General features: G+C 40.7%; 1 protein-coding gene across 4 annotated transcripts in view; it reads left to right on the top strand.

Annotated features, from left to right (window-relative positions):
- MED14 (mediator complex subunit 14) overlaps nucleotides 1–27,667 on the top strand; it is a 94,100-nt gene that overhangs the window by 48,429 nt on the left and 18,004 nt on the right. Inside the window, exons 16-27 of one of the 4 annotated variants that reach the window (XM_077480879.1) lie at nucleotides 2,106–2,182; nucleotides 4,687–4,847; nucleotides 4,929–5,075; nucleotides 5,159–5,250; nucleotides 7,239–7,391; nucleotides 7,946–8,215; nucleotides 8,328–8,465; nucleotides 8,670–8,778; nucleotides 19,027–19,152; nucleotides 24,596–24,778; nucleotides 25,622–25,857; nucleotides 26,503–26,682. In XM_077480879.1, coding sequence (XP_077337005.1) covers nucleotides 2,106–2,182; nucleotides 4,687–4,847; nucleotides 4,929–5,075; nucleotides 5,159–5,250; nucleotides 7,239–7,391; nucleotides 7,946–8,215; nucleotides 8,328–8,465; nucleotides 8,670–8,778; nucleotides 19,027–19,152; nucleotides 24,596–24,778; nucleotides 25,622–25,857; nucleotides 26,503–26,682 — 1,872 coding nt within the window. The remainder of the gene's footprint in view (nucleotides 1–2,105; nucleotides 2,183–4,686; nucleotides 4,848–4,928; nucleotides 5,076–5,158; nucleotides 5,251–7,238; nucleotides 7,392–7,945; nucleotides 8,216–8,327; nucleotides 8,466–8,669; nucleotides 8,779–19,026; nucleotides 19,153–24,595; nucleotides 24,779–25,621; nucleotides 25,858–26,502; nucleotides 26,683–27,667) is intronic. The other 3 variants (XM_077480881.1, XM_077480880.1, XM_077480882.1) reach the window with 3 other exon arrangements.

Genomic DNA, 27,667 nt, shown 5'->3' with positions numbered 1-27,667 from the left:
AGAACTTAAACGTACCTAAATGTAATGTGTATCAAAATGTACAGGTTTTTTTTTTTTTTCTTGTGCAATCTGGTTGTTTTGAAATTAATCAGGTTAACATCCAGATACAAGCTACATGTATACAGAGTCTGTATTACTTTATCTGTCTTAATACTTTATTGTGATCAGAAACACAAGTTTTAAAAATATTTATATATATATATATAATATATTCTGTATTTTCAGCCAGCATATCCAGCTTTAGGCCCCTTTTTAAAATTTTCCTATTTTTATTTACCCTTCTCTTGAAAGCCTGTTTGCACACCTCGTTAGTGCTAGCTATATATATATATATATATATATATATATATATATATATATATATATATATATATATATATATATATATATATATATATATATATATATATATATATATATACACACATACATACATATACACAGCGGGGACGGAAAGTATTCAGACCCCCTTAAATGTTTCACTCTTTGTTATATTGCAGCCATTTGCTAAAATCTTTTAAGTTCATTTTTTTCCTCATTAGTGTACACATAGCACCCCGTATTAACAGAAAAACATAGAATTGTTGACATTTTTGCAGATTTCTTACAAAGTTTTTTACGCCTGGATTTGGGGATCCTCTGCCATTCCTCCTTGCAGATCTGTCAGGTTGGATGGTAAAAGTTGGTGGACAGCCATTTTTAGGTCTCTCCAGAGATGCTCAATTGGGTTTGAGTCAGGGCTTTGGCTGCACCATTCAAGAACAGTCACAGAGTTGTTTTGAAGCCAACCCTTCATTATTTTTGCTGTGTGCTTAGGGTCATTGTCTTGTTGGAAGGTAAACCTTCGGCCCAGTTTTAGGTCCTGAGCACTCTGGAGAAGGATTTCGTCCAGGATATCCCTTTACTTGTCTGCATTAATTTTTCCCTCGATTGCAACCAGTCGTCCTGTCCCTGCAGCTGAAAAACACCCCCACAGCACCATGCTTCACTGTTGGGACTGTATTGGATAGGTTATGAGCAATGCCTGGTTTTCTCCACACATACCGCTTAGAATTAGGGCCAAAAAGTTCCATCTTGGTCTCATCAGATCAGAGAATCTTATTTCTCACCATTTTGGAGTCCTTCAGGTTTTTTTGTTTTTTTAGCAAACTCCATGTGGGCTTTCATGTGTCTTGCACTGAGGAGAGGCTTCTGTCAGGACACTCTGCCATAAAGCCCCGACTGGTGGAGGGCTGCAGTAATGGTTGACTTTCTACAACTTTCTCCCATTTCCTGACTGCATTTCTGGAGCTCAGCCACAGTGATCTTTAGGTTCTTCTTTACCTCTCTCACCAAGGCTCTTCTCCCCTGATGGCTCAGTTTGGCCAGACAGCCAGCTCTAGGAAGGGTTCTGTTCATCCCAAACGTCTCCCATTTAAGGATTATGGAGGCCACTGTGCTCTTAGGAACCTTAAGTGCAGCAGAATTTTTTTTTGTAACCTTGCCCAGATCTGTACCTTGCCACAATTCTGTCTGAGCTCTTCAGGCAATTAATTTGACCTCATGATTTTGTTTTCTCTGACATGCACTTTGAGCTGTAAGGTCTTATATAGACAGGTGTGTGGCTTTCCTAATCAAGTCCAATTCAAGTCCAATCAGTATAATCAAACACAGCTGGACTCAATTGAAGGTGTAGAACCATCTCAAGGATGATCAGAAGAAATGGACAGTGCCTGAGTTAAATATGAGTGTCACAGAAAAGGGTCTGAATGCTTAGGAGCATGTGATATTTCAGTTTTTCTTTTTCAATAAATCTGCAAAAATGTCAACAATTTGTTTTTCTGTCAATGTGAGGTGCTGTGTGTACATTAATGAGGGAAAAAAATGAACTTAAAAGATTTTAGCAAATGGCTGCAATATAACAGAGTGAAAATAAATATATTATGCACAAACACTTTTATTCCATCAGATGCACAAAGATGAACATCGGTTTTGAGAGTTAGAGTTTGAAGATTAACACGAAAGGAAGGAGCTTTTAGGAATGAATTATCCAGTTATATTTCCTCTGTTGCTAGCCAGGTGATCTTTGATGTTGGAACATTTTTTTCTTTTTTTTGTCTCTGCAGTTTTCCAACCTGAACATTCCTCATCAAGGTGTACAAATAGAAGGGGATGGCTTTAGTCATGCTATCCGAGTACTAAGGTAAACAAAATTATTTTTACTTTATGGATATTTGTTAATTGCATCACAGAAGTTAGAGTGGGGAGATAATTCTTTCAAGGACAAGTTATCTGTGCACTGGCACTTGCTTGATGGTGACAGCAATGCATAAAATCTCCCAGTGTGAGCGCATCTGTCCTGGCATCCTTGAGAAGGGATTGTGGTGTCACTGGGGGACCGGCACACACTTTGTTGGATCTTTTAAGCATACCCTTTTTTGTCCAGCCTTTGCAATTTACAAGAGAGGGGTCCACCAGTCAGGAGTATTTTCTTGAATGTGCAGACATTTTCTATTTATTAAACTAGTGTCATGTGCCGCTTATTAGAATGTCAGAAAAATATTCACAGGCAATAATAGAAATAGGTTAAAGCAGTGTTTCACCCAAATTTTTTTTCTTTATCTTACCCCAATCAGTTAACTTCATATATGCTATTAAGCCACTTAAAAATATCACCGTAATTATATTTTTAGGGCCACTTCCTGTCAGGACTCCCGTGGGAGTAGGCGTGTTTTACTTCTTTCCCCAGCCTCGCAATGTCTCCTGGGAGCTTACTGTGCGGCCTCCCAAGAATCATTGCGGACCGCCGTCGTTCACAAATCTCGAGAGATCTTGGAACAATGGACACTCAATGCTGGTCTCTCCCGTAGTGAGCTTTTTTTTTCCGTTCTTTGTATGTTTGGTTGCCATCACAACAGGGCGGGAACTTCTGACGACGCCGCACGTTGTGATAGCAACCCAGAATTTGATGGCGCTGCTCACTGTTGGCAATGAGCATGCGCGGGAATGAGTGGTGAATGCTGGGAGCACAGCATTCACCACCTCCCGGAAAGAAATGCTTGTGGGCTTCAATTGCCCACAAGCAAAATGATAACCGCCGGGACACAATTATAGAACTTATTCTGGCGGACAAAATATGACTCGTAGGGCAATTGAAAAGCAAAACTGTGAGTATTGTATTTAGATGATGTCCGTTGATAAATTAACTTAAAAAAAAAAGATTGGTCGCTGCAATCCCGCTTTACGGTAGAATGATGTAGAGGCTAACAGATCAATAAGGGAGAAAGGGTGGTAAAGGGGTTTTTTGATATGAGACATAAATGAATAATGTTAAGATGAGATTTTTGTTTGTATATCTATATATAATAATAATTTATAATGGATTAAATTTTATATGTGTCGCTTATTAGGGGCTCCCATTTGCTACTCAAATCCTAGTGTGTCTTTTTCCTATATGAGGCGACCTGGGTAATTTTTTTTTTTATCTGGACATAGTGCTATAAGAATTAGAACTTTGGTTATACTTTTGGTCTCCTGAGGAAGCCAATAAATGAGACCTGCAATAATTTCGCTGCGGTTTGGCCTAACATACTTGCTGTACATTTAGAATTGTGTAACGTATACATGTATGGGTATTTAGACGTTGTGGCCTAGCAGGTTGGGCGTTATTTCAAGGAGCTCCATATACTTTATCTGACACTGTATTGTATGCGTTACTATTGTTTTTTATGATGTACAAATTCTTAAAGTGGAGTTCCGCCCAAAAAAAAGGCATTACTGTGCATGAAATAATATAAAAAAAAAAAATATTTGGACATTTTTTTTTTCTCTTTACTCCTTAATGCCTGTTGATATGTGGTCCCTTGAAATCTTCCTCCCTTCTCTCCTAGGCTCCTTGCATCATTTCCCTCGGCGCCTCCACTCGCTACTGCTCCTGGGAGATGTTTGATGTCATTTCCCAGGAGTTGATGAGCAGCGCCGAGGGCTTTGTTGTCATCACAATGGGGCAGGCACTTCTGACGCCGGTTGTGATGGCAACCTAGTAGTTGATAGCGAGATCTGGTCGCTCAGCAGCACCGTATCGCCGAACAGGATGCTTGTGGGCTTTGCATGCCCACAAGCAAAATGAAAACGGCCACCACTGCATTATAAAAGTTCTTTTAACAGATGAAACCGGACATCGGGGGACAAATTATACAGAAGAGTGTTACAATGCCATTGTAAATGCTTGTGAAAGGTTTAAAAAAATAATAATTTGATTGTAGTTGGAACTCCGCTTTAAGGAATCATGAAAAAAATTGTTTGCAATTTCAACCAGTCAAGTGTTTCATTTTTCTAGAGTTGTATGGCACCTTGGGGTCCTTTTCTTCATTTTTTTATTTTTTTAAGTTCTTTTATATATCTTTATGGATGAGGTGCTATTTCAGTGATTTGTACTCTATTACTCCTGGAGACTTTTGTTTTTGTGCCCTAATTATAGCAAGTGGTGTTCAAAATAGGAAGCATCACTTAACTTTTTTTTCCCTGTCCCATGTCCAGGCTTGGCTTGCAAATTGTTGACATTAATATTGGGCTGTTTTATGGTGAAATGTTACAGCTACTAATAAGAGTAACAGTTTAGCTAGGTCTTCGCATTACAAATATTAGACCGATCTGCTGTGCGATTACGCTAGGAAAGCATCTAACTTTTTCTTTTCTTGTCTAAAGGGTTCCTCCGTGTAAAGGGATAAGTGAGGAAACACAGAAGGCACTAGAACAGTCTCTACTCGATTGCACTTTTCGACTGCAGGGCAGGAATAACCGAACATGGGTTGCAGAGCTGGTGTTTGCAAACTGCCCACTTAACAGTACAGCCTCCAGGGAACAGGGTATGGCGCAGTCTTTCATGACACATTGCTTACTCCACATTTAGTAACAGTATCTAAAAAATCTGTGTTTATTCTTTCTAGGTCCAACACGACATGTGTACCTAACTTATGAAAATCCCCTGTCAGAACCTGTAGGAGGAAGGAAAGTAGTAGAAATGTTCCTAAATGACTGGAATAGTATTGCTCAGTTATATGAATGTGTGCTGGAATTTTCCAAGTGTTTACAAGGTAACATTTCTTTGCTTATTCTGAAAGTAGAGCATTTACTTGTGAATTATTCTAACTTTTTTTTTTTTCTTGTCCTTTCAAAGACATACCTCATCACTTAAATCAGTTTTCTGAGGTCCGATTGTATAATTATCGCAAGCTGATTCTGTGCTATGGACAAACAAAGGGAAGCTCGGTAGGTGAATTGGGCTTTTTTTTTTTTAGTTTAAGGGATTATAGTATTTTTTTGTTCATTTTAAGTGGTCTCATTTTAAAACGATTCCACTTCTGCGCCTCACACGTGGTTCCCGTCCACCCACAGCTTGTGTGTTTATGGGGAGGCTGCTAGATGCACAGGATTCGGTACTCATTTATGCCTTCTGGTAAGGTTTTCTTAAGACCATTGTGTGCCAAAATGTGGAATACTGTCTGCTAAACCATGTAACGAAAAGAGGGGTGTGTACAGAGTAAATATTAGTAGAAATGACTTTTATGCCCCATGCACACAGGCATCATAATTTGCTGATGTTTACTCAGGAACTTGTGTGTGTGAAGACCTGAGTAATGTTGACTATAGGCGTGTAAAGGTGCATAAGTGTATAAACAAGTAACATTCTTAATTTCTAGCGTGGCAATATACTCATTTATACCAACGTAAACATGCTTATAGACAAGTAAACATGCATATGGAATAAATTACTGCATTCAAATGTAAAATTTTTAATTTTTGTTATAGGGCTTGGTATTCATGCCTGTATTACTGATCTGATCTTTGTAAGACAACAATGCATCTCATTTGAAATCTGTGAAAAATGTGGCGTTGTTTTACTCCCATGTGCAATGGGCCTTATGGTGATGACCAAGAGTTGAGCTTTCATGAAAAAATAATTTTCTTCTCAAATGTCATATTAAGGCCTCATTTGCAAAGCATTTGTGAGTATTTGGGAGTTTTTTGCGAGTGCGCACACAAGCATGAAGCGTGGCATTTTCGTGCATTTGTGAGTATCCGTGAGTACTTGTGTGTATTTGCATATACACACACTAATACTGACCGGCAAGCAGATTAGTGTATTTGTACTGATAAATAGGCAGGACTTGTTTACTCACCTGTGTGTACAGGCACATAGAAATCAATGAGCTGCATTTAAGGCTGCATTCACACCTAAGCGTAGCGTTTTCAAGCAGAAAATTACATGATTTTGTGGCGTTTTTACCGCAAATTTGCCGCGTTTTTGTGCAGGGCAAAAGGTCACCAATGTTAAAAGAAGAAACGCCCAAATCTGCTCTATTCGAGCGACAAAAAGGGTCCGGAACTTGTTTGAGCTTCAGGCGTTCGGCTTCAGGCGACATGGAGTGGAGATGTGAACCATCTCCATTGAGAATAATAGATTTTTTCCCCTCTAGCGTTTTGTAGCTTCAGGCTTCAAGCTACAAAACGCTCAGGTGTGAATGGGGTCTTAAATCTGCAAAAAATGCAGTACTGAGAGTTTTCAAGCTCCATTGTGCAAGGTGCCCACCTTTTTTGTTTTGTTTTTTTCGGTGCCTATATTGCCTCCCACAATAATGGCTTTTAAGCATATCCGACAAAAGTTTTGGTGATTTTAAAGGTGCACAAATACAATAAGAATGTAAAAAAATATAAATTTATTTAGAAAACCTCAAAAACAGTGTGAAGACATGAATACATGATCATATAATGCATACACAGGTGCAAACTGACTCTCTCTCACTATGTTTTAATGTTTTCTAAATAAATGTATATATTTTTTTACGTTCTTGTTGTGTTTGTGCACCTTTTAAAATCCCCAAAACTCTTCTCGGATAGGCTTTACTTATATGAGGGATGTAGTGCTAGATGATTCTCAGATGCTCTGCAAAAATTTCTCTCCTTTGACAGTTTAAGTTTGGCAGTCTGCGCAGAGTTACTTGGAGTAGTAAACCATTTTTTTCCATCTCTCTGCCTGAAATGATAATGTGATCACGGGAGCAGTCCTGTGGTTCGCATACTCCTATAGTTGTATTTGTTTTGTTTTTTTTCCTTTTCCATGCTCCTCCCCCTTTTTTTTAACATTAAATTGAAATGCTTAATCCCTGGTAGGGAATCTAATAACATTTTGTAAATTGATGGTGCACTTGCCTTTTTTTTTTTTGTTAGTGTTCAAGTGTTTGTTTTTTACATTGCAGATAAGTATTCAGTGGAATTCTATTAACCAGAAATTTCACATATCCCTTGGGACCACCGGACCTAACTCTGGTTGTAGTAATTGTCACAATATCATTCTTCACCAGCTACAAGAAATGTTCAACAAAGTCCCAAACGTGGTACAATTGTTACAGGTAGGTTATTTAAACGAGTTGTTTTATTGACACCGAGGGTTAGACTTTTAAGTTGGATCACCTCTGCAAGATTTCTATACAGTATGTTGGTATTGCAGTATATTTTTGAAAGTCTGCTGATCTCAAATTGCAATAAAAATATATCCCTCTATAGTGTGTGCTTGTCTTAATCCAGATCACAAAGTGTAATATTTGTCCACTGCTTCATTCCTCTGCTATCTGCATAAATCACTTCTGACTAGTTTTCCTGGCACCAAGCGAAAAATGGTGACGGGGAGGACACAGTCTGATTCATAACCTTAGTTTTGTTTCTGTGTGCTGTGTCCTATCCTTCCAATCAGCTCTTAGAGCTTTCCTCACTGATGTAAGTTCAGCTCTCCGCCCCCTACAAACACATTAAAGCAGTCATAATTTTGAACATGTGCCATTAATATTTAAACTTTCAAAATTGTTAACTGTTGGAGGATTTTTGAAATATGGTTTTCTTGTTTCCATTGTGTTTTTTTTTTCTTTGCATACATAAACTGATTGTCTGCACTCCTTTATTCCAACAGGTTTTATTTGATACTCAAGCACCTTTAAACGCTATCAACAAACTTCCAACAGTACCAATGCTGGGCCTGACACAGCGGATAAACACTGCCTATCAGTGCTTTTCTATACTTCCCCAATCTCCTACCCATATACGACTGGCCTTCAGAAATATGTATTGTATAGACATTTATTGTAGAAGTAGGGGTGTGGTGGCAATACGTGACGGAGCTTACAGCCTCTTCGATAACAGCAAAATAGTTGAAGGCTTTTATCCAGCTCCAGGGCTAAAGGTAGATTTTTTTTATTCTTTGCTTTCTTTTTATGTTTTCAATTTCTCCACTTTTCATTCCCCCCTTCTTCTTATGTCGCCTTTTGTTCTAGAGTGTTTTCTTCTATTTTTAGACATTCCTGAATATGTTTGTGGATAGCAATCAGGATGCACGGAGGCGATCGGTTAATGAAGATGACAATCCACCATCTCCTGTTGGAGGAGATATGATGGACTCATTGCTATCCCAATTTCAGCCACAGACACAGCAGGTGATCGACATACATGCCAAAGCTTACATACATAATTGATATATACATTGTTAACCAGACTATTAACTGTCTTACAAAATTTTCATCTGCTTGGTATGTTATTAGTATGCTATTAAAGGCTGCTAAAATGTTACATATTTAGAATATTAATGTGTCCTGTCACTAATTGGCTAAATATGTAATGGTTTTATTTTATGTTCCCAGTTTTCAAAACAGTCAGGAACTTCTGGTGCCTATCCACTTACGTCTCCACCTTCTTCATACCATAATACTGTTACACCGTCGCCAGTAATGATGCACACACAGTCACCAGGTGAGTCTATTTGTGATGTATATGTCATTAATTTCTCTTACTTTTGCTATGGAAGCCATTGTATCATTAGACAGTGACTGGGGTTACTACATCCTCCCAGTGACAGGAGTGCTTCTTGGTAAAGTAACTGAATAAAATTAGTTTTCTGCTTACAAAATCAAAGCTTTTTAAAAAAAAATAAAAAAAGTCAAACCTGCTGTTTAATAATGGGTGATCAACTCTAAAGCTGTTTTCACTCCGAGGCGTCGGCGGTTAAGCGCCGCTATTTTTAGCAGAGTTTTACTGTCGTTTTTGTGGAGTATTTCAGCCGCTAGCGGCCGAAAAAGTTAAAACGACCTGCAAAGCGGAACTTTGCCGGCGGTTCGGTGGGGCTGACCATTCATTTCAATGGGCAGGGGCGCTTTAGGAGCGGTGTATACACTGCTCCAAATATGCTGCTTGCAGGAGTTTTTTTAACGACCTGCCAGCGCATCGCCTCAGTGTGAAAGCACTCGGGCTTTCACACTGAGACTGCAGGGGAGACGTTTTTCAGGTACTTTACATGCATTATTTTTAGTCCAAAAGCACCCGAAAAACACCTCAGTGTGAAAGGGGTCTTAACAGCACAGCCAAGCAGCTCTGCAGTTTTCATCACTTTCAGTTTTTTCTTTTCTTTTTTGAAACACAGAATGGCCTAGGAAACCCATAGCTTTTTATACTGTTTTTAATGCAAACATAAAAAAAAAAGATTTATATCTCACCACCTAAACACCCATGATTTCTCAATTGAAGACATATTTGCAAACTGCTAGTTTGGTGTAACAATTGTATATGGTAGTTCTATATATTTTTCTCTTATGTGAATGTTTGTCAGCACAAAATAATACAATTTTCATTATATGCCCTTATGTGTGTGTGTGTGTGTGTGTGTGTGTGTAATATATTCGAGCCGAACATGGCCTGTTTGCTGAACACCCAAAATTGCAGGGCGTTCAGCGGGATGTTCTCCCGCCGAGCGTCCCACAATGCATTCTTTGCCTTGATTGGGAAAAGCTTTACCCAGTTAGGGCACAGTAAATAGCTGGTTGTTAAGGAGTGGGCCGGGAAGCCAGCCGTGGCATCCTTATAGGGGTTGGAAAGGTAGAAGTTTTTTTTATCTTGATGCATTCTATGCATTAAGATAAAAGGCCTTCTGTGTGTAGCAGCCCCCCTAATTACCTGAGGCCCCTCTCTGTCCAGCAATGTCCACGAGTGTCTGTCATCCGAGATTCTCCTTCTTGATTGGCTGGAACACAGCAGTAGCGCCATTGGCTGCCACTGCCGTCAATGTCAGCTAGCCAATAGGGAGAGGGGGCAGGGCCAGGTTGGGGGTTCTGTGTCTGAATGGACACAGGGAGCTGTGACTCGGCTCGGGTGCCTCATAGCAAGCTGCTTGCTGTGTGGACACTGAACAGGAGGAAGGGGCCAGGAACACAGAAGATGAACCTGAGAAGAGGATCTGGGCTGCGCTGTGCAAATCCACTGCATGAGTGGAGGTAAGTATAACATGTTTTGTTATTTTTATAGGAAAAAAAAGAGACCTTAAAATCACTTTAACAACGGATGAGTCATCAGCTGTCAATGGGCTTCCCCCACTGACAGCTGAATGAAAATAAAAAACCACATTGCTGGCAATAGAAAAATGTAAAAAAAAAAAAAAAACACCATCCATATAAGGCCCTTTTTTATTTTATACATGTCCCCAAGGGCAGTACCCGGGCCCCATTCCCTTTTTATGGCTAATACCTTGCATATAAACCTTCAAAATGGGCACTTTTGATTTTTGAAGTTTGGGTCCCGTAAACTTCAATGGGGTTCGGCGTTGAGGTCCGAACTTTTGCGACGTTCGAGAGTTATGGTGCAAACCGAACCGGGGAGGTGTTCGGCCCAACTCTAGTGTGTGTGTATATATATTTATATTTAATGTTTGTGTGTATATAACTTAATCCTGATTAAGTTAAAGTTCTGAATTCAAAATTATGTTGTCCAAGACCATTAAACAGGAAACAAATATATCAAGCACGGCGCTGTCACATCCTATCCAGTTCCTCCAGACTACCTCTACACAATATATATTGCTTGTTACATCCACTCTGGGTGTTGCTGCTCCTATTAAAGTCCACTGGGTGGCAGACAAACCTAAAAAAGCACAAGAAATAGAGCGCACACCAGCCCTAGTGCATTAACGTTTATTTAACTCAGTAAAAGATTAAAAAAGCCAGGTATATCACTCACAAACATCCGTTGAGTAGACCATTAAACTAATTCTAATGAAATATGTAGCAAAATGAGCTATCTTGAAGCAGTATAATTCCTGATTCCTTTACCCCTCAATGAACTTTAGGTGTTTAGTCAGAAAATGAATTCCTGCTAGATCACTTCAGGCTAGCCCCTTTTACAGGTATAGCTATGTAAAACATTAAAAAGAAGTGTCTCTATACTGTTTAAAATCCAGTAATACTGCCTCACCCTCTCTGAACATGCTCAGATGCTCTTTTTTTTTTCTGCACTGTGCTGAAAATATAGAGGCTGATCTGTTGACAGCCTAAAAATTGTACTGCTGCTCAGGGACTCTGGGTTTCAGAAAAACGCCAGCGTCCGGCGAGAAGAAACGGGAGCAATGCTGGAGGCAATTTACAGTTCACACTAATTTTGGATGCATAATAATTAATGTAGAATGTATGTTCCTTACTTAGGAACATTTTTTTATTTATCCAGCTGTTATGGATAAGGTTCTGCTTTAGGTACAAACATTGTTTAACATAAATGGAATGTGGAAGGGGTAGACTTGTAAAAAAAAAAAAAAAAAAAGTGTTCTTGTTGCTGTCTCTCTGCTGGGGAGATGCACTAATAGGCCTGTTGACTGTTGTCTTCGGTACAAAAGTTTGAGACATTCAAACTTTGAGTTGTTTGAGGAATCAAAGATTAGAGGACATCTTACAGCGGTGATACGTATTTTGGTGGCCACTACAAGAGAAGATATCCCCTCACCATTTCCTTTCACATCCTGCTGTGTCTCTGGGAGAGGAAGTGAAGGGAAACCTCCCCAACTGGATATAGATACTTCAAGTGTCATAATCACTCTTTACTTTATCCAAAACTTAAAGAAAAAAAATGTAAATGTGCCACAAGCTTACATTTATTACAAAGTATTAAGCTCACTTCTCCCTATTTGACTCTAAACACACACCTCTTCCCCATTTCCCACCCTCCAGGCCCCGCAGAGCCTTTGTTCTGATACCTTCTAAACAGTGCAGACCTGTTCCGTAACAGTAAAGTTCTTACACGTTGTATGTCACTGTCTATTGTGAATATTACAAAATATTCAGTTTGTCCGATATTTGTGCAGCTGTCTTTCTGGACAGAACTTGAGAATGTGTAGTTGCACCCATCCACACAGGAAACAAAACTGTCACAAGTTTTAAAGAGGGGACCCTTGGAGAAGCCAGCTATATATTTTGTTTCTTGGGCAGGTTGGTCGGGAGTACAGGAAAGCTTTGGTGGAAACCATAAGGTGAAATGTGTGCTGTTCTCTATTTCTGCTTTCTGTTTCTGAGGGAACGCTGTGTCTTTGACCCCTAGAATGTCCTCCTTGTACCTAGACTTATTCCATTTTAAGTGCTTGGAGGAGGCCAGTACTGTTTGGTGTCTGCATCCCCCTTAAGAGTTTAGCTGTGGTATTCTGGTAGAGGAAAGGGCGTTGGCTCTTTAGGGATAACAACCGTTGCGGCTAAAAGCCACTCGGCTGTTATCCTAAAGGAGCGGGGGGAGAGGGGGTTTGACGTCCCCGCCGGCTGCCTTTCACCGATCTGGCAATTGCGCCGCCTAGAGTGAGACTGAAACAAAGCTGGAAACAGCTTTGTGCCAGTCTCCTATGTCAACACATGGAAGCAACGTCACTTTGGGTTTACTTGGCTGCCAATGGTGCTGCTTTAAAAAAAAATTACAGTATTCAGAATTGCCGTTTTTGGAGATCTAAATACTTTAAAGTGCAAAAGAGGGACCCCCCTCCCGAATCCCTCCATAAAGAGTACTTGTCACCACTTATTACATTCCTTGTGACGGTATGATCAGAATTTTTTTTTTCCTTTTTTTTTTTTTTTTAAAGCGGAGTTACATATTCCCCCCCACGCACATTTTTCACTTGCCTATATGTAAGTTCACTTTCTCCTCTAGGGGGCCGTGGCTGCAGCCGTCATTTTTGGTTTTGTATTGACTCCTGGGAGATCTTGGTCAGCTTGACATGGCATCTATAGAAATTCTTGGCCAGCTGTGCCATGCCAAGCTGGCCAAAATTGCACCACATTGCACATGCGCAAGATCGGCAGCATGCACCGAATCAAGGAAGCTTTGTAGTTTCAGATGCCCACATTGGACATGGCCGCGCTGTGAAGAAACTTAACAAATTAAGAAAACAATGCTGCACAGATAGAAAACTGAGCATAATTTACAGCAGACCTTTGTTACATTGCACGAGGCATGAGTATTCTAGGGGTGTCTATCTTAAAAGTCATATTTGGGCCAGAACTCCACTTTAAAGTGACAAACGCATTACGTAGTCAAATTGTATCGCTGCAATCGTCAGAGTGAGAGCAATAATCCTAGCAAAATACTTCCTCTAACGCTAACCTGGTAACCGTTCATTCATATACAACGTTTGGGGGTTCTAAGTAGTTTTCTAGCAAAGAATACAGATTTGAACTTGTAAGCAACAAATGTCAGAAATGGGTTTAGGCAAGAAGGGGGTAAATAAGATGGATCTCCTGAAAGCTATTACAGTGATGCTATGCAAAAGCTTGCATATATACGGGTTAGATTCTCCTGGGGAACAGGGTTCTCAAAGAATAAATCTTAATTTCACAAACCTAAAAAAAAAATAATGCCCCCCCCCCCCCCCAGAAGACATCTGTGGCATAAAGTTCTCAGACTCTGGCTTTTCACTAAATTTCCTTAACCACTTTGCGCCCATGCCAATTCTGACATTTCTCTCCTACATGTAAAATTCATAATTTTTTTGCTAGAAAATTACATAGAACCCCCAAACATTATATATGTTCTTTTAGCAAAGACCCTAGAGAACGCAATGGCGGTTGTTGCAACTTTTTATCTCACACGGTATTTGCGCAGCAATTTGTCAAACATGTTTTTTACAGAAAAAAAAACAGTTTGATGCTTTAAAAAACAATGCCCAACATGTCACACTTCAAAATTGCACGCACTCGTGGAATGGCGCCAAACTTTGGTATTTAAAAATCCCCATAGGCGATGCTTTTATTTTTATTTTACTGGTTACATATTTTGCATTACAGAGGAGGTCTAGGGCTAGAATTATTGCTCTCGTTCTAACATTTGCGGCGATACCTCACATGTGGGGTTTGCACACCGTTTTCATATGTGGGCGGGACTTATGTATGCGTTCGCTTCTGCGTACGAGCTCACGGGGACAGGGGCGCTTTACATTTTTTTTTTTTTTTTTTTTTATTGTTAATTTTACTTTTATTTTTTTAGTTTGACACTTAAAAAAAAAAAGAAAAAAAACTATTTGATTACTTTTATTCCTATTACAAGGAATGTAAACATCCCTTGTAATAGAAATATGGCATAATCGGACCTATTTACAGTGAGATATGGGGTCAATAAGACCCCACATCTCACCTCTAGGCTGGGAAGCCTAAAAACAAACAAAAAAAAACGATCACAGCTTCCCAGCTGAGGCGGCACTGTTATTTGAATGCAGAGGCCGGGTGTGATGTTGTAACATCGAGCCCGGCCTCCGAACGTTCATAGAGACTCCGGCGACCATCTGGTTCGCCGGAAATCTCTGTTCATTATCCATGGGCCGGCAGATCCTTTGTCCGACTCACTGATGGAAGCGGCGAGTCGGTAGAAGCACTGGAGGGTGGCAGGGGGGGGGGGGTGGACATCCTCTCCTGCTGCCCATAAGAACAATCAAGCAGCGGAACAGCTGCAATGATCATTCTTATGGTGCAGGGAATCGCCGGCTGAAAATGCCGATATCTGAATGATGTCTGTAGGCTCAGGCATCATTCAGATATAACCCCGGAAAGTCGAGGCCGTCCCAGGACGTCCACCCGGCACTAAGTGGTTAAAGAGGAGTTCCACCCATATAAAAGTCAGCTGTTGACTTTTAATAATTAGACACAAGCCTGTCACGCGGCCCAGCGATGTGGGCGTACGAAGCTCCTCCCCACCTCCTCGCCGCACTGCAGGGTGTGATTGGCCAATCAATCTTCTGGGACTTGTAACATGTCCCAGAAGATTGCATGGAGGGAGAGGTGAACTTCCTTCTGGCTCTGTGGCGCCCCGGGAGGAAGTGGAAGCTGGATGCCCCTAAAAAGAGGGTATGCGCTACGCCTACCCCCCCCCCCCCCCCAAAAATGACATGCCAAATGTGGCATGTCAGGGGGTCATCTTCCCTTAAAGCGGAAGTTCAATTTTTGAGTGGAACTTCCAACTCCATATTATGGCTGCATTCATTTTTCTGTCAATCTGGGGGGAGGATAGTGTTAGATGCGTTAGCAGATTTAGATACACTAACAAGTTGAACCCAAACTTCAACTAATTTACAGCAAACATTTTTTTTCCCCTTTTGGGTTTTACATGAATAAATGCTGATAATTGTAAGCACCACTGTGGGTATTAAATGGTTTGTCTCGACCCCCTGACTGCTACATCTTCAGGACAGCTTGTTCTGTTGAAAAATAACAGACTTACTGGCTGAATTACCAGGTGAAAAGAAAGCTCATGGAAAATGAATACAGCCATCAAATCTAATATTTGGTTAGCTACAATATAATACATTTTTGCTTTTATTTTATTGCTACTTCAAGGCTGCTGCAGGCTTTATTATGACTGCATCTATAGACCCTGTCCACAGGCAAGCTAGATCATTAGCTTTGGTAAATTAGGCACAGCAGACCTTATAACTAAAACCATGGCCAGAGAACCCTTTCTTTCAGTGTCAGGTTCTGTAGTATGCATATTTCAGAAAACCTGTTTGGACCCAGGTTGGAAGCTTTAAAGGGGTTGTAAAGCTTCATGTATTTTCACTTTAATGCATCCTATGCATTAAGTTGAAAAAACACCTTACACTCTCCGCCCCCCCAGCCCCTGTTTTACTTAGCTGAGGCCTGAATCTCTGTGCGCGCGATCCCGCGCTGCTTTCCCTCAGCTCTTGGCTCCTGTGGGCTCTTCATTGGATGATTGATAGCAGCGCAGCCATTGGCTCCAGCTGCTGTCAATCAAATCAGTGATGCGCCGCACCAGGGGTGGGGCCGAGTGATACACTTGGTGGCGCTTGGAGAGTGCTTCCCAGAGGGGGGTTAGCTCTTGCGGGGAGGAGCCGAGACGGCCACTGAGGGACCCCAGACGGCAAGGATCAGGGCCACTCTGTGCAAAACGAACTGCACAGTGGAGGTAAGTATGATCGTTTTTTTTTTTTTTTTTTCTTCAATTAAACCTTTACAACCCCCTTAAAAGAAACAAAGCTTTACAAAATGATTCTCCAACCAAGAGGGCCAAAATAAAGTCCTTTCTACCGCAGTGGCAAAAGACCACCCCTTGTAAATGTATGCTGGGACTGATGCATCAGTTATACATTCTGACATTTTTGGGTCTTCTGCCTTTCTGATTTATTTGATACAGACCCTCCAAGAGCCCTAACAAAGCTTGCTCTCTTAGGCTGGCCATACTTTTATACGACTTTCCTTTTAGATTTACCAAAACGATATAATACCAGGGCAAACCTGAACACTTTCAATTTGTATGCAGTCTGGCAGGCCCTTGCACACAGTTTAAGGTAAATCTAAGGGAAATTGAACAAGAAAATTGTAAAATGTATGACCAGTTTTACTGCACTCCTTGTGAAATGGAACATCTAGAACAGCCTTTCTCAACCAAGGTTCCTCTAGAGCGGGGATATGCAATTGGCGGACCTCCAGCTGTTGCAAAACTACAAGTCACATCATGCTTTGGCCTCTGGGTATCATGATTGTGGCTGTCAGAGTCTTGCTATGCCTCATGGAACTTGTAGTTCTGGAACAGCTGGAGGTCCACTAATTGCATATCCCTGCTCTAGAGGATGCAAGGGGTTCCTTGAGCAATATGTGATTCTCAGGTGGGTAACGACTGAAAACAATCTTTTTAGCTATCTGGAATGGAAGGTTTCTTTCCCCAGACGTAAGGAATTGGACCGAAACAACTAATTGATTAATCAACAACTAATCGATTATGAAATTAATCTCTTACTATTTTCATAATCAATTAATCGGCCACTAACATAATGGGGTTAAAAAAAAAATGGCCCTTTGTAGTACAAAAAGAGCAAATCGCTACTGTAAATATTACTTTCGCTGTCCCATAGTAAAAAAAATAAACCCCTTACAGTAGCGATTATTTGTTCTTTTTGTACTAATTTTAGTTTTTTAACCCCATTATGTTACTAAACATCTCAGGCCTGGGTCACACCTCTGTTTTTTGGTGCTTTGTGCAGAAACACACTATAGTTCATTGACATGGTTTCCTATGGGACATGTTCACATCCATGATTTTTTCAGCTGCTGTGTATTTGCAAAAGACTAGGAATTTTTTTTAACGCAAAATGGTGCTATTTTTTTTTTTTTGGTTCAAATACCTCAATGGAGAAGCTGCAGAAAAGAATGTAATAACACAATTTGTGTGTTTTTTTTTTTTTTTTTTTTTATCTGCCCAACAAAAAAATGGCCAAAAAAAATGTAAAAATTCAAATCGCAGCAAAATTATTATTTTTTTTTCTCTAAAGGTTATTAACTGATTAATCGAAACAATAGTCGGCCAACTAATCGATTATGAAAATAATGGTTAGTTGCAGCCCTAGTAAGGAGCATTCTTTCCAGTGACCCTTGCACTAATGTACAGTAAGCTGTAAATAAGGTAGTTGACAGGGGTTCCCTGAGACCAGGAAGTTATTTTAACGGTTGAGAGATGCTGATCTAGAAGATTATCCTTCTGATTCTTAAAAAAGAAACAGGGATTTTTGTTTTCTATTGCATTATTTATGTGGCGTAGAAATTCTACCAGATCCTAAACCTAATATCGTTTACCCAGTCTACCAAATACAAGAATATACAAGTATATTAAAGGGTGAAGCCTTTTTTTCTCTGAATGTAAGAGATCTATCACAGACACTAGAATTTCCTGCTATACTGTGCATTTCCCTCTTTCCAGCTTCTGTTTTTGGTGTTTGGGAATTTGTAACCTGAAAGGGCCTGTTATTCTATAGCTTCCTCGTGGCCAAATGTAACCTGGTTCTCAAAGCTACCTCTTAGTGGAACAGTCATAGATGTTAAAAAGAAAAAGGGGTGCCAAGCAGCTTCATGCTGTATTCATTTCCTTTAGTCCAAATGGTTAAAAACCAAATGTATACACTCACAAGTATAGGAGAGTGATAGAAAAGATGTAACTGGATAGCCGCACTCTGAATTTTTTAACTTTATTTCAAAAATGTAATTAAAATCATAGCATCTAGGCTGGTAAACAGACTAACTGCACAGCCGCTGGCATGTTTCACACCGAACACGGTGCTTAGTCATAGCTATGAGTGCGGCTATCCAGTTACCTCTTTTCTACTTCAGTTCCTGTTGCAAACAGAGCCAGCACCCTGTGGGACTTTGGAGACAGCTGTTTTGGGAGAAGTCATTACCTTAGAGCGGTAATTCTTTGTATTTATAGGAGAGTGGTAGGAATTATTACTGTGGGAAGGAGTCTATACTGTGGGAAGATTAAGGTATTTGGGCTCAGCCACTGTGGGAGGATGAACCACCACCAGTGGGAAGGAAACGCCAAAGCCACCGGTAGTATAAACAATCTCTTCAGAGAATCGCCACTTGGAACTCCACCTGCTTATCTTCCTTCACAAGGGATGATTGGATATATGTTTCGCAAAACAAACTGTCCCCATAGTCTCTTTGCCCTCAGACAAAGGGGACGGTTTGTTTCTCAAAACTGGGGGAAATCAGAGTTTGACCCTTTTTGCTGTATTTTTTCTCGCTGCTGTATGTGTACCACAGTGGTTATTTACTACTGCTTGCTGGCTTCTGCAGGGATCTTCCCAAGCTTCTGTTTGGTTTTATTTTCTTGTTCTGGTGGGTAGAACGACACTCATGTACTGTCCTAAAAGTCTCCTGGGAACACTTGCCACTGGTAAGTCTTACTCTGATTTTCCTTCTCCAGGAAACTTGCAGAGTTCTCCTAGTGGTGCCCTCAGAGCACCTTCTCCTGCATCTTTTGGCCCCACTCAGTCTCCTTCTTCTATTGGGATTTCAATGGTTCCATCATCTAATTTTGCTAGTCCTCATGGTGAGTACCTGCTTAAGATGTTTTTTTCTACACGGTTAAATAATATACTGTGGAACAGTCTCACCTTTCACAATAAGAGTGGAAATGCAATGTTTGTAAAATCTCAAAAGTTGCACGTACGCTGTATACCACTGAGATATTTATATTAGATTAATCTCATATCGGAAAACATAGTGCCTTTTGTTCCTCAAAAAGAAAGGTACTATTCAGGACTCTTATGTGTAATGTAGAGTATTTGGAATACTTTACTTTTAATTTGGTGGCTTTGCTTGACTTGAACAAGAATTTAAGTACATACACTGTGCCGCTTCTGAAAGTTTGTAAAATGCTTACAATTTTGCAATCTGGCCCACCCCATGACCTTTTACTATTATGGTCACTCATTTTGGTGAAAGATAGAAAAGTGGGAGACCAAAGGGGTGGGCCATCTCTTGGCCATTGAAGAAATGTGCAGGTGCCACTAAGTTGCCGTGATATTCATTTAAAAAAAAAAATGTAAACAATGATAGTGTTTTAGTTTGGGTACTACAATTACGTACTACAATTGTCTTCAGCAATTCGTTACACCTGTGGTAAGTAGTAGATACTAAGGGCTTGATTTTTAAAAACGGGGGGGGTGGGGGGGGGGGTGAATCACTATTTCCTAAAGCAATATATCGGTTGACTTTTTTTCCTGTTAATCCATTCATCTTCTGCCTCTATATCACCTTAAAAAAAAGCTGTTCCGACTTAACCACTTCAGGCCCGGAAGGTTTTACCCCCTTACTGGCCAAAGCAGTTTTTGCGATTCGGCACTGCGTCGCTTTAATTGAAAATTGCGCGATCGTGCAACTTTATACCCAAACAAAATTGACGTCCCTTTTTTTCCCCACAAATAGAGATTTCTTTTGGTGGTATTTGATCACCTCTGCAGTTTAGATTTTTGCGCTATAAAGACAAAAAGAACGACCATTTTGAAAAAAATAATTTTTTTACTTTTTTCTATAGTAAATATCCCACGTTTATTTTTTTAAAAACAAATTTCTTCATCAGTTTAGGCCAATATGTATTCTTCTAAATATTTTTGGTAAAACAAATCGCAATAAGCATTTGATTGGTTTGCACAAAAAATTTATATCGTCTACGAAATAGGGAATAGATTTATGGAATTTTTATTTATTTTTATACTAGTAATGGCGGTGATCATCGATTTTTTCCAGATACTGCGACATTGCCGCGGACAGATCGAACACTTTTGACACTTTTTGGGACCATTGACATTTTACAGTGATCAAAGCAAAAAATAGTCACTGATTACTGTATAAATGTCACTGGAAGCGGTTAACTGTGTTCCCTATGAGTGTATCTAACTGTTGGAGGGGGGTGGGCTTTCTAGGACATAATAGAGATCACGGTATCAGACCATTGGGAACAGTGGATCCCTGTCATGTCACCTGTCAAAACAAGGAAATGCCTTGTTTACCTAGGCATCTCCCCACTCCCCTGCAACTGAGCCTGCGCGAGCCGCCGTACACCTACAGCAAGTCGCGCAGGAGAGCCACTGTGCTGCCGTCAAAACGGTGGCCGGTCCTTAAACGGTTAATGACTGAGAAACAAAGCGTAAAGTCTATAAGACATTGCCCCATCACAACAGTCTATTTTTTTGGGGGGGTCCCATAATTGACTACAATGCCCCTGCTGGGTCATATTTGTAGCTTCATTAAAGGGTTTTTCATAAAAATGGGCTGAAGATGGAAAATCCAGCTTTAATGTTTAGATCCTAGTCCAGATCCACCTGAGTGAACCACTCGCCAGGAAGCTGTGCCCTGTACTGAGCCAGTCCCCTTGCGACTGGGGCATTCCTGGCCCTACGGCCACATGTATACAATGGGCATGTATACATGTGGCTGCTGGGTGAGGAATGCCTTGGCCACTTATGATTGGCTCAGTACACTGACTGCTTCCTAGTGTGCTCACTCAAAACACTTTTAAGCTCATCCCTATCCAAGTTAATGCTATAGATGAGATCCTTAAAGGAAAAGTCCAATTTTTCTGCATTCTGGCTATAAGTAAGCATGTGTCTTCCTGTCATTCTCAAGTTTCCCCTTCCTGTTTAGTAGGAAGAGGGAATTGGTGGCAGAAGTGATTGGTGAAATTTGCAGGATAAGGGTATGAAGGTAGGTAATGGCATTTAAATTTCACACAGTCTTATTTCAGTGTTTTTTTTTTTTTAGAGTTTCACATGTGAGGGTATGAGTTGGATTTTAAATGTAGTTTATTTTTTTTGCTACAGATTTCTACTGTATTGCCTGAAACATTATGTGTAGGATGATTTGTTTTTTATTGTTAACCGCTTCCTGCCCGCCCTATAGCCGAATGACGGCCTTAGGGCGGGCGGCTTCCCTCGCCTGGCCGTCCCTGGACGGCCTGGTGTTTACTTCCGCAATGCGCGCCGCCGCGGGCGCGCATCGCGGAAGTTCTGTGTTTGCCGTGTCCCCCGGGGACAGGCAAACACAGATCGCTGTAAACGGCCAATCACAGCGGCCGTTTACAGCGTGATCGGCGTGTCCAATGGGAGATGATCTCATATGTAAACATATGAGATCATCTCTCAGCGCCGCTCTCCCTCCTCACCCAGACAGCGTGTGAGAGGGGAGAGAAGAACGGCTGCAGCAGCCGTCAGTGTACAAAAGAAAAAAAAAAAAAAAAAAAGTTTAAAAAAAAGTGCCATCCTCCCCCAGAGCCATCCTCCCCCAGTGCCACCCCCCCCAGTGCCATGCCCCCCCCAGTGCCATCCTGCCCCAGTGCCATCCTGCCCCAGTGCCATCCGCCCCAGTGCCATCCACCCCAGTGCAATCCACCCCACCCCAGTGCCACCTGCCCGCAGTGCTATCTGTCCCCAGTGCCACCTGTTGTCAGTGCCATTTGTCCCCAGTGCCATCTGTCATCAGTGCCACGTATAAGTGGCATCTGTCATCAGTGCCACGTGTTATTAGTGCCACATAGTGCCATCTGTCATCAGTGCCACGTATTAGTGCCATCTGTCATCAGTGCCATTTGTCATCAGTGCCACCTGTCAGTGTCACGTGCCATCTGTTGTCAGTGTCACGTGTCATCAATGCCACTTATCAGTGCCATCTGTCATCAGTGTCACGCGTCATTGGTGCCACGTATTAGTGCCATCTGTCACCGGTGGCACGTATTAGTGCCACGTATTAGTGCCACATGTCATCAGTGCCACGTATTAGTGCCACGTGTCATCAGTGCCACATATTAGTGCCACGTATTAGTGCCACGTGTCATCAGTGCCACGTGTCATCAGTGCCACATATTAGTGTCATCTGTCATCAGTGCCACGTGTCATCAGTGCCACGTATAAGTGTCATCATTGCCACGTATCAGTGCCATCTGTCATCAGTGTCACGTGTCATTGTCCTGGTGCTTCAAAAGTGTAATAAATAGTCAACAAGTTAGATGTGTAATTTATGCTTCTAGAACACGTGATGGCGCTCCCTGCATGTTGGGCCTCTCTATGTGGCCAGGCTGTGAAAAAGTCCCACACATGTGGTATTGTAATACTCAGGAGGAGTAGCAGAATTTTTTGGGGGGTGTCATTTGTGGTATACACATTCCACGTGAGAGAATTAACCTATTACAATGACAATTTTGTGGAGAAAAATAAAGAAAATGAAAAATCTTCATTTTGCAAAGAATTGTGGGAAAAAAATGACAACATCAAAAAGCTCACCATGCCTCTTACTAAATACCTTGGAATGTCTACTTTCCAAAAAGGGGTCATTTGGGGGGTGTTTGTACTTTCCTGACTTGTTCGGGTCACAAGAAGCGAGATAGGCCACCAGTACATCAGATGTGATCAATTTTGTGCGATTCGCACCACAGCTTGTAGACTCTCTAACTTTCACAAAGACCAAATAATATCCACTAATTTGGGTTATTTTTACCAAAGATATGTAGCAGTATAAATTGTGGCCAAAATTTATGAAGAAAAATTAATAATTTGCATAATTCTGTCACAGAAACAAAGAAATATGCGTTTTTTTTTCAAAATTTTCGGTCTTTTTTCATTTATAGCGCAAAAAATAAAAACCCCAGAGGTGATCAAATACCACCAAAAGAAAGCTCTATTTGTGGGAAAAAAAAGGACAAAAAATTCATTTGGGTACAGTGTTGCATGACTGAGTAATTGTCATTCAAAGTGTGAGAGCACCGAAAGCTGAAAATTGGTCTGGGCAGGAAGGGTGTTTAAGTGCCCAGTAAGCAAGTGGTTAAACAGGCTCAAGATTGTTTCAATGAGATTGTTTGTTTGGTCAAGATTGTTCAATGAGAATCTGCCCTTTATGGGCGCTTGCAAAATGTAATCAGTTAGTGGAATTAGAATATTAAAATGTACCACTGAGCATTTGTCCCAGCGTAGGGTTGTTAGAAGCCTTGTCAGGAAATCAGCTATGTATGCATGTACAGGTATGTATTTATCTAACTGTAATTCAACATCCTGATCTGCCCATATGTTGCCAGTATAGGTGATAGGTGAAGAATTGCAGATGTTTTCAAGTTACAAGTTTTTTGGTAATTCTGTCATTCATTAAAAGTATGTCGGCTGACTTGCAGGACATTACTACTCGGCAAAGAATAAACATTGGTACTTTGTCACCACTAAACGAAAGCTACAAATTTAATTTTCATTTCTACATACAGATTGGTTTTAACTAAATAGAATGTATTCAGAATGATGTAGATCAAGTGCTAATGGAAGGATTACAGTGAAAACTGCATAAGTTATATCAGTACATGCAAAAAAAGAGATTTTAAATGACATGTGCTTTATAAGGAAATAATGAGGAAGAGGTTCCCTTTTCCATCTAAGATAATTGGTCCGAAAAAATTTTTTTCCCTTAGTATTCTCACCAGTTGTGAGTTGTAGAGCTAGAGCCTCTCGGTTATGAACTTAATACACAACAGGTTTATTGCTGTTCTTTCCCCTAAAATAACTCCTTGAGGTATTTGTCTGTGCCTCATCTCTACCTCCCTTTATTTACATAAATATGTATCCTCTGCAGCGCTTAACATAACATGTTTATTTCACTACTTGGCAGAAGCCTCAGGTCATTTGGATTGTGCCTGCATGCCCACTGGTATGTCTGTCTACAAAATTGGAACAATTTAGTTTGAACTTTTGGAAGCAGTGTTTGTCAAAATAGATCTGTAGTTACCATCCAGTAGCAGAAACGCAACTATTATTCTATTTTTTTGCTCATTTTACACATTCTAATATTTTATCAGTTTTTGTTGTGATTGTTTATTAAATCTTAATCTGCATCTCCCTGAATAACATAATTTTGGTTATAGCCATGCTGTTTATTTTTATCAGTATAATATCCCTATAAATCCAATCATAGCAGTGGAAATGATGTCATGATAAAATCTCATTTTACAACCTGCACAGGTACATTAGACCCTAGTTCTCCGTACACCATGATGTCACCCAGCCAACGTGCAGGCAATTGGCCAGGGTCTCCTCAAGTGTCTGGTCCTTCTCCAGCAGCTCGCATGCCTGGAATGTCACCAGCAAATCCATCTCTTCACTCTCCTGTCCCTGATGTGTCTCACTCCCCTCGAGCTGGAACAAGTATGTTGTGGTTCCAATCATGCTCTCATTTAGTAATTCTAGCTCATTGCTCTTCTAGAGCTTCTCGTCACAAGATCAGCTACAAATGTATAATGCTTTTCACAAAATTTCAGTCTGAATGCTAGCTTATCTTAAAACTTCTACAAGCTTACGCCATTTATATTGTAAGTTACAGCTCAGATAAGACGTTGATCACAGATTAAGATCGTAAAAAAGATGAGCAAGAATAATGGTTGCCATTCAGTGGGATTTGTAGTTGTCTTCATATAGCAGTTGTATACTGGGGTGGGCCTGGGTGACCTAATGATTTACTGGCTTTTTAAAAAAAATATTTTGGGGCAATTCATTATCTCCAGGCCAGTGTTCCCAGCTTTGTTACCCCACACTACTCAAGTTTCAGGCTTCCTCCAAAGCCATTTGCCACTACAGACTGGGTATGTTGATAGACCTTTAGTTGCAGTTCATAGCACTTGAATCACCAAGGGATATGAAAAAGCCTCAACTGAAAATCACTTTTAGTTGGCTATACCCTTTTTAAATACCCCCTTTCTTTCATGTAAAATTGGCATCTAAACACAACCAACGAAAAATAATTCCTCTGTGATCATTGTCAGCATGGGGAGTTTATCTAGAGCTAGAAATACCCTTGTCTGTTTTGTTGCTCTAAATATCAACTCGTGGACTGTTGTCTCAGCATTTTGTGTATATTGCATGCTACTGGTGATTTACTTTTGCTTTTTTCTGGAAAGCCTTGCAGATCATTCCAAATATTATATTTTAATGATTAGTTCCTATATGCATCTTCCACAAGTTACTAAATATATATTTATTTTTATTCTTAAGGCTCTCAGTCAATGCCAACAAACATGCCTCCACCTCGCAAGCTACCTCAGCGATCATGGGCTGCATCTATCCCCACCATCCTCACTCACAGTGCCTTGCACGTCTTACTCCTGCCTTCTCCTACTCCTGGGTTAGCACCAGCTTTGGCAGGAAGCTACCTGTGTTCTCCTCTTGAAAGGTTCCTTGGATCAGTTAACATGAGGCGGCATCTTCAAAGGATAATCCAACAGGAGACTGTACGTACAGCATTTAGTGTAATCTAATCTAAAGTTTGTCACATACCTAGGGCTCATTCAAATCTGTGTGATTAACCGTGGTTAGTCCTTGGAAGATGGCTACTACTGCACGCTGACACTGCACACCCTAATTCCTGCATAGAGTAGTTTGGGTGTGCTTTATAAAGTGAACCACACAGGTTTGAACTGATCCTTTATATAAATAATCCAGTTATCTTGTGGTTATCTTATGGTCCAGGTGCACTCACACACAAAAACACACACACTATTCACTCTTGATGGTAACAAGCTCTTTGTTTTGCATCTTTGACTTTATATACTACTATATCTGAATATTAGTTAAGTAATGGGTATAACAGGGATGCATTCTGCTGGCTATACATTATACAATTTTCTTCAATTTTCCATTAGGTTTGACCTCATACTCTGTTTGTGGTAAATCTAAACACTTTCAATTTGTATGCAGTCAGGCAGGCCCTTGCACTACATAGTTGAAGGTAAATCTAACGGAAATTAAACAAGAAAATTGTATACGATGTGGACAGCTTTACTGTTTGTAATTGAAAGGTGTTTTGGTTTGTGTCGAATTCATTATTTTTGCATTTAGTTTTTCAAATATGGTTAAATGTGAATTTATTCTTCCAGCTTCAACTCATAAACTCCAATGAACCTGGGGTAATCATGTTCAAAACTGATGTTCTAAAATGCAGAGTTGCTCTTAACCCCACTACAAATCAGACATTACAGCTGAAAGTAACCCCGGAGAATGCCGGGCAGTGGAAGCCAGAGGAGCTGCAGGTCTTGGAGAAGTTCTTTGAAACCAGGGTATGTGTTTTCTGTAAAATATTTCTGACCAATTCCTTTTTATTGAAAAAAATTTTAAACACAAATTAACAATTTAACAATAGTTTCCACAAATCACAAATATCTTCATTACATACATGTATAAAACAATGGCGAAGCTGTTCACAACCCTCACGCTGGCACAGGCTCGCCATACACTTTTTCCCCTAACCCGCCCCCCCTCTTCGAGCGCACACTGTTAATACCAGCCACGCAAAACATGGTTGGCTGGTTGGGTGGTGATGAACGCCCAGCAATATAGGGAAATAGACAAGGGAAAGAAAAAAAACAAAAAAGAAAAACAAAGTGCAAACAAAGGGACCCCCCCATCCCCCCCCGAGGGCACCCCATGAAGAGGCCCGCCCGGGGGGGGGGGGGGGGGGGGAGGCCCCCCGCCACTAGTCTGCCAGGCAACTACCGGGGCCCCCCTCAGCAACTTCACCCAGGGGGTAACCCATATCACTCAGCCACGGGTTCCATAGTGCCCCAAATTTTTTGATGTTGCTTTGTTTTATAAACATTGTTCTTTCACACCAGATTGTAGAGTTAATTGCATTAACCCATTGTTCAAATACAGGAGGATTTTTAGCTTGCCAGTTTATTGCTATCAACCTCCTAGCCTGATAAAAACACCTTAGAACAGCCAATTTGGCTAAAGGGGGAATTCTAGCCTCCTCAAAGATCCCCAGTAGACAAATCCTGGCCTCTGGTTTCAGGGAGGTCTTGAAAATCCTGTTTATTCTAAGTACTATTCCCATCCAATACCTATATAGTTTTGGACATTTCCATATCATGTGGTAGAGATCCCCAGTTGCTCCACATCTGGGGCAATCGTCTCTAGGTTTTCTACCCATTTTCCACATTTTGTAGGGAGTATAGTATACCCTATGTATAAGAAACAAGTGGGACACTCTCTGTGATGGGGATATAGATACCAATCTCCCCTGTTCCAGGGTCTCCTCCCATT

The sequence above is a fragment of the Lithobates pipiens genome, unplaced genomic scaffold, assembly GCF_037356315.1.
Source record: "Lithobates pipiens isolate NorthernLeopardFrog02 unplaced genomic scaffold, aLitPip1_a1.2 Scaffold_16, whole genome shotgun sequence".
Lineage (NCBI taxonomy): Eukaryota > Metazoa > Chordata > Amphibia > Anura > Ranidae > Lithobates > Lithobates pipiens.
The sequence above is the reverse complement of the archived record's forward strand: the minus strand, read 5'-3'. Positions and strand labels throughout refer to the sequence as shown.